Source organism: Mauremys reevesii, linkage group 1, assembly GCF_016161935.1.
Source record: "Mauremys reevesii isolate NIE-2019 linkage group 1, ASM1616193v1, whole genome shotgun sequence".
Taxonomy (NCBI): Eukaryota; Metazoa; Chordata; order Testudines; family Geoemydidae; genus Mauremys; species Mauremys reevesii.
The window spans coordinates 273882235-273893124 of record NC_052623.1 but is presented as its reverse complement, the minus strand read 5'-3'; the positions used below and the strand labels follow the sequence as shown (position 1 = coordinate 273893124).

Sequence of the window (10890 nt, the reverse complement as noted above, 5' to 3'; positions counted from 1 at the left end):
TAAAATGTCTGTCTCGCTGGTTACTTCCTCCACTTTCTGAAACAAAAAGTTCTTCTTTGAGTGCTTGTTCATGTCCATTCCAATCAGGTGTGTGTGTGATCACGTGCACTTTGGCTGGAAGATTTTTCCCCTAGCAGCATCCATTGGGTCGGCCTGGGCGGCCCCTAGAGTCGCACCCTCATGGCATCTAATATATAGCCCTGCTGACCCGCCACCCCTTCAGTTCCTTCTTACTGCCAGTGGCTGGAGCTTCCCTTAGTGCTTGCACTGCAAGTTCACTCTCTATCCAGTTGTATATAGTTAGTTGTTAGTGTTGTCAGAGTTATTAGAGATTAGTATAGTGTTTGTTGGGTGGTTCCCCCCACACCCACTCCGGTTCCCAGATCAGTGGTATGTCACAGTCCCCAGGTTTAAAAAACTGTGTGGCCTGCGCCAAGTGCATGCCCAAAAGTGACCTGCACTCATCATGTCTACGGTGCCTGGGGAAGACCCATCAGAAAGATCTCTGTAAGATTTGCCGCAAGTTCCATCTGAGAACTCTTAAGAAAAGGGAACAGCAGCTCAAAGTGATCCTCATGGAGGCAGCTCTACGTCCCCACTCCGACCCAAGCTTGGGAGACCCGACCCCTAGTGCGTCGTCCTCTACGCGGAGCACCCCAGCACCATAGGCGAACTTAGCACTGAGAAAGGACTCTTCCTGAGACGCTCAGCACTGTCATGACTCCTCATGGGGCCCGTCTGACAGTAGGCACCGCTCCCACTTGCCAGTGCCTCAAAAGAAGAAAAAGCCGGACGATTGTTCTCCTCTGGCTAAACCATGAGATGTGTGACCCCAGGTGGGCCACTCCTCGGGATCTCCTTCCGGGGCTGTGTCGATTCCTGCCCAGGTGTGGCAGTTGAGTCCAGCCCCGCCTCGAACACCGGAGCCTACACAGCAGCTTCAGCTCCCATCCACACCGAAAGCGTACCAGGCTGCTCAGGACCTCCTCTACCTGACGGCACCGTTCTTGCCTGCCAGGGAAGAACTCTCAGTGCTGGTGGACCCACATCCTCTGGTGCATTCGAAGGGGAAGCCAGATATGATGTCATGTTGCCATGTCCCTCGGCACCTACCCGCTCTGACAGAGAGCCTACTTGTTCCCCGAGCTCTTGATGTTCAAGGCACTGAGGATTGGCTCCTCTGTGGTCTTCAGTGCCTGAGACCTCGGAGTCAGAGTCCGACTCCTATCGCTCTGGTAGGAGCAGAAGTCACACATCAATATCTGGTAGAGACAAAAGAGAGCCCCAGGTGTGGCCTCTGCAGTGGCAGAACCCACCTCAGTGGCCCTTCTGGACCCCCTGTGCTTTTCACCAGCACCAGGCAGGAACTCAAGGTCTACGCTCAGCAACATCTTCTGCGGCCTTCGCCACCATCATGCCACCTTCCGCTGCACATCTACCCTCAGCGCCTAGGGTCACAATGGCTCTGCCTCTGGCACTGTGCTCAGCTCCAACCTCAGCACCACCTTCCACAGCTTCGATGCACCCGTCTCCCATGCCTGCACAGTTGTCGACATCGACCTCGATGCAAGCACCTGTGAGCGTGGCAATGCAGCTCCCTCCTGTAGGACTGACACCACCAACTGTGCCAGTTCCGACGTCCATAGCCCCGGAACCGTCAGCAGTGCCACTACCTCCAATGCTGCCCCCGGAGTCATGTGACCCCTTGGAGGTAGATAGTAGGGAGCTTCCACTACCGGCACACACTTCATCCTCCTAGTCGCTGGACGAAGCATTGGCGAGGACAGCCATAGCCCCAGCGTTAGAGGACAACAGAGTCATGCCGCAGTTGCTGTGCAGGGTCGCCCAGGGTCTGGGCATCAAGGCTGAGGACATGGTAGAGGAAGCGGATCCCATGGTGGATATCCTGGCACCCCTGGGATCTTCACGTATAGACTTGACTCTTATAAAGGCTGTTGTGGACACCACTGAGACCCTGCAGCAGATGCCATCATCCTTGCTACCTACTGCCAAGCACAGCTGGTTTCAGCCCAGCACATTTCATCATGGATCGTGGCCTGTATCAGTGAGAGCTACAATCTAGCAGGAGTTCCCGCATTTCCGATCACAGCACACTTTACCAGGGCACAGACTTCATCAACGGCGTTCCTGGCTCAAGTTGCCACTCAGAAAATCTGCAGGGCAGCGACATGGTCATCCATACACACTTTTGCTGCACACTATGAATCACTTGGCAGGCCAGAGACGATGTGGAAGAGCAGAACTCCAATCAGTGGACGTCTCCGAGCCCACCTCCTGAATTTGGCTTGGGAGTCACTTGATTGGAATTGACATGAACAAGCACTCGAAGAAGAAAAAACGGTTACTCCCTTCTCATAACTGTTGTTCTTCGAGATGTGTTGTTCATGTCCATTCCAATACCCACCCTCCTGCCCCTCTGTCGGAGTAGCCGCCAAGAAGGAACTGAATGGTGGTGGGTCGGCAGGGCTATATATTAGGCACCATGAGGGCATGACTCCAGGGGGTGCCCAGGCCGACCTGATGGATGTTGCTAGGGGAAAAATCTTCTGGCCAATGTGCACGTGCACGCGCACACACCTGATTAGAATGGACATGAACAACACATCTCAAAGAACAACACTTACGAGAAGTGAGTAACCATTTTTTGGCCCCATTGTGATGGGTGGACTCCCCTTCTGGGTGCCACCTGATGTGCTAGGGCCAACTTGTGCACCAGCCTGGGTCCCCTCCCCACACGCTGTGCAGCTGTGTCAGGCTCTGCAGCCCCCTTCCAGCTCAAACACAGGTAGGGACATGCCCAGCTGTAGAATCACACTGCGTCTGCAATCAGCTCTGTGTAGGAGGACTCAGTTTGGGGAATTGCCCAGCTCTTTGGTGCATACCCCCTCTGGAGTATAAACCCAAAATTATATTGTCTTGCACTGTATAAAAATGTATACAGCATAAGCTCATGATATTCACCTCCTCTCTTAATATGGAGGAAGATATGCACAGCATTTTTTCATTGTGTTTTGCTTTTTAAGTGGGGAATAGGGGGACACCACTTGAGATAGAGGTGGACAGCCAGTGATACTTGGCAACAAGTCAGGTGGTTATGTAGATGTTATGCATTTTATGGTTTTGTTTTAACCTCTCTTTTTGTGCTCTTACATCTCCCTCTCTGGTTCCCTCTTCTATAGCCCCTTATGACCCCCATACTTTGTAACCCTTCCCAGAGCCCTTTGGACAAGCAACACAAAGGAACATTATACCCTATACTATTGTGATTTACATCAAACTTCTGCAGTTGCTAGCACCTTATGCTCACGCCTCCCCACAATTCTCCTGCATCTACTTTATTCCCTGGAAGTCTGGCAAGTGGCAAGCATCAGACAAAGTAATCCAACAACTATGAAATAAATATATGAAGCATTTCATCCATATACTCCCTCTCCTTCCCACCCCTGGAACCTGTGTGGGGAGTAGAATAGGATTCAATAGAGCAAATAATACAAACCTTTCATCACCCTCATAAGATCACACATTAAAATAATAACAATAATGATAATAACTCTTAACCAGCCAACTGATCCTGAATTTCAATTTTATTTCCTGGAATGTAAAGGGATTCACCACTCCAATTCAAAGGATAAGGGGGGTAAAAGCATTCTCATTATTAAAGAGAGCAAAGATCAATATAGTTCTTTTGCAGAAGACACATCTGACCACAGATAAGGCTGATAAATTAGAATGTGGCTGGGTAGGAAAAACAATTATTTTGCTACTTCTCATCCAGATTCAGAGGGATAGCAATCCTCTTCCATAATGTACTGGCAATAACAGTGTCTGAGTTAATTTCAGATGATCAGTGCAGATCTTTAATCCTTAAAGTCACCAGAAATGGATCTGAGCTAGTCATTGCTAATATACTTTTTTAACTTCTTTGTAGGGAGCACCCTGTCTCACTATTGTAATTGTTGGGGATTTTAATTAAGTGCTTTAAGTGGACAAATCTGCCTGTAGGGTAATAAGCCAACCAAAAATAGAATGGACCTGGAATTGCATATGTAAGCAGGGGAATGGTCCTGCTATTATGGGGAACTTTTCTGGCTTATAAATTACCCCAGTCAAATGGGCTAGCGAAAGGATCTGAGTCCTCGCTCCTGTTACCCGAAATTGGGCCAGCTAGTAAGCTTAAGGAGGACTAATGACCCACCACCGTTTGGCAGAAAGCACTGGAGATGTTAGGATCCTTGAAGGTAAGTTTCCCACAGAGCAACACAGTGAACCACTGGCCAGGCGGTCCGGGCGAAGGGCCTTCACGGGAGGTACAACCTTGTGAGTGCACTGCTGAGCACATGGCCCCTTTCCCTTTTAAGGACCAGCTCCTCATGGCCTGCGACTAGAGATGACTTGGCCACATCTGGTTGGTCACATTTCACCTCCGGCAGTGTCAATGCAGTGTCCATGCATTGTGTGTGTGAGCGCTGCCTAATTAGAGTCCCAGACACTTTGTCTACCTGGGAGCTCTTCTGATCTTCCAGCTGCTCAAGCAGCCCATTCATCCCACAAGCATTCCAGGAGGGAGGGGAAAGGGGGAAGCCACTTCACAGGTATTCAGAGAGGGACAGGAGACAAAAGGTGTGGGGGGAGGGAGTGTAAAAGACCTTTTGAGTATACAGGTTATACAGAGCATACAGAGCATACAGGTTATCACTGGTGCTCCTACAACAGCTTCCACTCCCTTTACCCAGAGGCCTGCCTGATCTTGAGGGTTCCCCTTCCACTCTCCTGTGTGGCAGAGTCCTTGTAACCCCAACAAGGCTGGGCCCAGGATTCCTGGGGGGGCTCCACCCCCAACCTTGTAGTGGTCACTTAGGACAGGGGCTAGGGTGTCCCCACTGCAGGGGTTCTTTCTTGACACTGGATGCTTCCCTGAACCACTGATCATTACATACAATTTAAAGCAGACACAATTTATTTAACAGCAATCAATTTAAAAAATGAGGAAAAATGGGAAAGGTTAAAGTAAAACATATAACCCCACTCTGTGTCATGGGGACATCACAAACAGCAGTCTCTGGAATGTAAGGGAAGTTCACAGTCTATTCCTCACATGTGCCAGGCCTCCTTCTCAAGCCCTGGCAGTACTGCAGGTATGTTAGGGGTCGGACACGCGTTCTGGCTGTGACCACACACCTTCAGGCTCTAGGTGGCAGGATTCTTCTTCCCAATGTAGGCCCCCTGTCTCAGTTACGATCCCCCACCAAAGTTGTACAACTTGGTTCCATGTTGATGTTATATGCAGAGGATGCCCTGTTGTATTCATTTAGAGGGAAAATACGGACCCAAAGAGTCCAATGTGTTAACAAGACTGTGACGGGGCATGCATACTGCGCACTAGGCAGTAAAGGGTTAATCCCACACTATGGGCGGAGGAAGTGCCGCCCCTTTGACCAGACTGAGCAGGCTCCAAATGCTGCACAAGTATAAAGGAGAGAAGCCCACCTCATTCTGGGCTGACTGCCGAGGAGGAAGGACACTCTGTGGAGGCTCAAGCCTGGGAACCGCTTCAGCTCCCGATTGCAGGAACCAGAGAGCTTGAGGACCAGACTGGAGACCGGTTGCCCCCAACCAATTGACGGGAGTTGGAGTACCAACCAGCTACCCGTACCAAGGAGCTCAGAGATTCTGATGACGAACAGACCCTGGCTTCAGGACTCATGGTAGGAAGTGGCCTAGAGGGGTGTAGTGAGTGGTATCTTGCACCTGAAGAGAATCAGTGTGTTGCGGTAGAATACCTGCTGACTGGGTGGTGACCACATTCACCGCTGACAGGACCCTAGGCTGGGACCTATTGGAGAGGGAGGGGCCGGGTCCCCCTACCACCTGTGCTGCCACCCACCCGTGAGTGGTGGTCCACTTCTTTGACTCGGGCTACTAGGACACACAGCCCTGACCCCAAAGGCAGTGATAGAGACTCTGGCCACTAGGCCATGCAGCCTCGATCCCAAAGGAAGTGCTAGTGACTCTGGCTACTAGGCCACATAGCCCCAACCCCAAGGGTAGCTATGTTGAATCTGACCATTGTGCCTTATTGTGGTGAGGTCTGAAACAGTTGGGTAGATGGTTACACAGTGTCAGCACCCCCATTGCCCGCTGCAACAGGGGACAGGGAGTGCATACACTGCTACAAAGACCCAGTCACTTTCCAACATTAAACAGTTTTAAACCAGGTTTGGTACATAGAAATGCTGAGCACCATGGCAAACACCATTAAAAATCCTCCATTAAAGACACAGAAAAGAAAGAAAAACAAACCATTTGAGAAGTCAAATATTAAGTAAGGCTTTCGTTTTAACAACATCCCTTGTTCCCTTTCCCTGTATCTGTAGCCAGTCTTTAAAGGAAAAGCAAAAACAAACCAACGTAAACCTTGTTTGACAAGATGGCAACTACTGTCCTTTAGGGAAAAGACAAGTTAGTTGAGATTGGCTGGAGCTGTTTTTGTTGCTATTGCTACTATTGTAAAAGTCTGATCTCATTTCCTAGAAGACAAAACAAGCACAATGTGCACAAAAGGGGAAAGAAAATAAAAGTAAAGATAGAAAATGTAGTTTCTGTCTTTGGTATTGACTTTCACTTACAACGTCACTTTTGGAGAAACACAGGGACAGCACATGGTCTTACCTGCTACTCTGAGACCTGGCAAATTTGTACTGTACTAGCATCAGTTTGCTTAGGGCATGGTATTTAGCTGCCTATTTCTGGTTACAGACTTTCAGTTGCACAATATGCAGTTTTGGACAGTGTTGGGATTATTTCAAATTACTAATATGGGAAACCTCCATGCTTCCCATTTGTTAGATCTCCTACTTTGCAAACATATCTTTGTACAATTGAAGTCCTGCTGGCATGCTGTAGTACTCTCTGCCTGTACAGGGAGAAATGACCTGATATTCAGAGTACTAGTAATCCTCTTGTGAGACTGAGAGACATGAACAAAAAGTATCTATTTAAAAATAATCAGCAGTAGTAAATAGGAAAAGTCAACAGTGTTGTATCGTTTTAAGCTCCTGCGGATTAAAAACAACAGCAACAACAACAAAACCCGTCTATCAGAGGACAACAGAGGATAAGGAATGAGAAAGGGCGAAACGTTTTTCAACAGCTTTTGAGAACCCCCTTCGAAGATATGAAGGTTCGTACTAAATTGGTGCAGTGTAGCCTTTGCGTTGCCACGTGTGCACATATAACCTCGTTTTTTCAAGTATTGCCCCCGAGCCCCCGTTTTCATATAAGCAATTCAGAAGCTGACCCCTTCCCAACATAAAACAATGACGTCTGCCTCTGAGGTAGAGGAAGGCGTTCCTTTCTCTGCAGTGGGAAAGCAGCCTGGTTTTGTGAGCGATTAGTTCTGCAGTCGTTTTTACGCACTGGTCACACTATTGCATGTACTGTGACAGGAACCGCAAGAATGAGCATGCCACCAAATGAACAAATTTAACAAATGGAAGAATGCGGTGCCCTGCTTTAGCTTCTGATGAAATTTCTGTGCACTTTTCATTCGTATTAACCCTCCTTGTACAGGCTTTGGAAAACACAGGGGAGAGACGATGCGTCCGGAAACCTGATTGGTCAGATTTTGATGCCATCTGTAAATGCTTTTGAAATTCAGCGAAGGGTTTTTTAAAAAGAGCCACAAATCTGAAGACTTCTTGATGGAGACCCTCCAGAAAGGAAGATAATAAGCTAAGGACAAATAAAACATTCAGTTGGAAAGTGGCTCTTATTTTACACAATTCACAGAGACGGGCGGATATTGCCTGAAACCGCGGGGTTGCATTGCAATCCTAATTACTGCCAGCATGACTTTTTCATGGATTCCAAGGCCAGAAGGGATCATTGTGATCATCTAGTTTTGACAGTGTGTCTCAGTATTACGAACGAACCGTCTGTTTTATTTTCCTTCTTTAAATCAAATCTCGAGGAATGTAACTAGAACGGTGTCCCCCTATCAACAACGGCAAGTGGGCGGGAAGGGAAGAGGAGAGGTGGACAGCAAACTCAATAACCCGCCTCTTTTCTTCTAAAGCACGTTTCTTGCAGGCATCGCCGACCGGCGGGGGCAGGGTGGAAAACAGGGCCAAAGCTCCGCCCCTTTCCTTGACAGTTCTCAAACAGGTCGGCTCCCAGACAATATATGCGGAGAACAACACGGTAAGGTAACTTAGCTGTTTTCATTTTTTAAAAGAAGGTAGTTTGCAGGTCGGAGCATCATGTCTGGTCGCGGCAAAGGTGGTAAGGGTTTGGGAAAGGGCGGCGCTAAGCGCCATCGCAAGGTGCTCCGTGATAACATTCAAGGTATTACGAAGCCGGCTATTCGTCGTTTGGCGCGGCGTGGTGGTGTAAAGCGTATTTCCGGATTGATTTACGAAGAAACCCGAGGAGTGCTGAAAGTGTTTCTAGAGAACGTCATCCGTGATGCTGTTACTTACACTGAACACGCTAAACGGAAGACTGTGACTGCCATGGATGTGGTCTACGCTCTGAAACGCCAGGGTCGCACTCTCTACGGGTTCGGGGGCTAAGTTTCCATCCCGCGTCAAAGTTGAGACGGTCTCAAAAACAAAGGCTCTTTTAAGAGCCACCCACATTTTCACAATGAGAGCTCAAGTGCTAATGGTCTCTTTCTTAAATGATAGTATGTGTGTCGGGGGAAGGAGGATAAATTCAGCATACTCCCTTAAGTTTTTTTTTTGGGGGGGGGGGTATATTTTATTCTTGAGCTAAATCGTAGAGCGTGTGGAAAGAGAAGTATTAGTGCCTTTTAGCTGGGGGGTGACTAAACCCTGTGACTAAAAGGTTACAGACTTTTTTCTCCTCCTCTTTTCTTAGCCATAATCTGTTTCGTCAGCTTTCTGGGTAACGAGAGGTAGAACACCTTGAGTTTCCCGGGAAGACCTCTTTTGCTGCCTTATAGTCCGACAAACGTGACGACAAACACTTGATGGGCAAAATGCAATAAAGTCCACTCTGACTAAAAACACCAGCGTCCGTTTTGTTTTGGTTTCTCTCTCTTCCACACACCCCCGCCCCGCCCCAATTTGGGGAAGGCAAAAGCGATTTATTTCCCACTTTGTTCCACAAGACCCCTTATTTCATACACGCTTTTTCATTTTTATAGAGACGATATGGGGGGTATGAGAAGATGTTAATCGAAAACATTATTTTTAAGAATTACAACTGATACGTGACCTTCGGTCTCCCCTGAAGCTTAAGGCAGGACTGAGGCAGAGTAGAGAGGTCCTTCTTTCATAAGGGAGGCAGTCACTTCCTAAAAGCCTATAAATTAGCGCACACAGAGACTTTCCTGTGCAGTCGACACATCCTGTGGTTTCAGTGTTACCTGCCGAGGATTCGTGCTCGTTCAGGTTGTTTATATGTAAGATACGGTACAACGAAAAGGCGGGAATAATGTTCGGTATCAGAGATTTGGACCGTTTGGAAGTGAAATTATGAGACGAAAAGCCATCGATTTAAAAGAGAGCGGGCGAGAGATGAGATAGAAAGTGGGGGAGGGGGAGGGGGCGGCGGAGTTTCAGAGAGAGGGACCGCAAGAAACGGACTATGGGGACATCCAGAGAGCGCGAGTTTAGTGACCTGACCTTTGACAGCCAGTTTAGGCGAGACTTGTCCGAGCGACACTGGAGATAGTGATGGGCGGGTCGGTTGTCTGGCTGCACAAGCGCGGGGTTTTCAAATATTCAAATTGTCCAATGAAGTTGACTCCATGTCAACAACCAATCAGAAAGGAGCATTGGCCTATATATACCGCCGGAGCCGAGGGTCTCTGCCTTACTTTTTTCTTTTGTGCTTTTTGTCTCGTGTTTGTTAGTGAGGGTTGCTGAGAATGGCCAGGACCAAGCAGACCGCCCGTAAATCCACCGGCGGCAAAGCGCCCCGTAAGCAGCTGGCCACTAAAGCCGCCCGGAAGAGCGCTCCTGCAACCGGGGGAGTGAAGAAGCCTCATCGTTATCGCCCCGGCACTGTTGCCCTGCGAGAGATCCGCCGCTACCAGAAATCCACTGAGCTGCTCATCCGCAAGCTGCCCTTCCAGCGCCTGGTGCGTGAAATCGCCCAGGACTTCAAGACCGACTTGCGCTTCCAGAGCTCGGCCGTTATGGCTCTGCAGGAGGCCAGCGAAGCCTACTTGGTGGGGCTCTTTGAGGACACCAATCTGTGCGCTATTCACGCCAAGAGAGTCACCATCATGCCCAAGGATATCCAGTTAGCCCGGCGTATCCGAGGGGAGAGAGCTTAAAAGCTTGCTTACACCCACCAGCTTTTGGCAACTGGAAAACTATTATAAAAGATCCAAAGGCTCTTTTAAGAGCCACCACATCCACATTCAAAAGGAGCTGCAACACTTTCCTCATTTTGTGTACCTTCAATCGTCACACTCGGGAATCAGGTTTACGTAAAAATAAAAATACTGAGAAAACCATGTAGGATTGCAACCCGATTCGTTTCCTAATTGGTATCACCACGAACTGCATCCTCTTACACCTTTTACTTTCCAACGCTTGTGCTAACATCGTAAATTTGGTTTCTGCTATTTGTGCCCTCTGTTGGGTGAGCTCCTCTTTTACTTAGAATGCTCACCAGACATTCCATATTCAGCCCTAGGCCTGAGAGATGTGCCTCTGCCCGTCTTCCGCTGGTTTGTGGCCATTGCTCTGTGGTTTAGGCAGATGAAAGGATGCCTAGTTGAGGCAGCAGGGGGCATGCCTAGAAGTAGAAATGTAGGTGCCTATGGATAACAGATGTAGGTGGAGTTTGGAACCGGTTTGACTGTACAGAAACTCATCAGGGTGTTCGTGTATCACA

General features: G+C 48.6%; 2 protein-coding genes across 2 annotated transcripts; both read left to right on the top strand.

Moving 5' to 3' along the window:
- Positions 1-8247: 8247 nt before the first annotated feature.
- LOC120374149 (histone H4) lies at positions 8248-8625 on the top strand. The gene has a single exon (XM_039493453.1). It carries the CDS (start codon positions 8280-8282, stop codon positions 8589-8591), a length of 312 nt encoding a protein of 103 aa, XP_039349387.1. The 5' UTR covers positions 8248-8279; the 3' UTR covers positions 8592-8625.
- A 1254-nt stretch (positions 8626-9879) lies between these two features.
- Positions 9880-10400, top strand: LOC120374046 (histone H3). Its single transcript, XM_039493256.1, has one exon. The coding sequence runs from the start codon at positions 9914-9916 to the stop codon at positions 10322-10324; it is 411 nt and encodes a 136-aa protein (XP_039349190.1). The 5' UTR covers positions 9880-9913; the 3' UTR covers positions 10325-10400.
- Positions 10401-10890: the final 490 nt, after the last annotated feature.

Bases quoted from the DNA above. Each gene is read 5' to 3' on its own strand.
- LOC120374046 (XM_039493256.1), top strand. From the start codon at position 9,914: ATGGCCAGGACCAAGCAGACCGCCCGTAAATCCACCGGCGGCAAAGCG.
- LOC120374149 (XM_039493453.1), top strand. From the start codon at position 8,280: ATGTCTGGTCGCGGCAAAGGTGGTAAGGGTTTGGGAAAGGGCGGCGCT.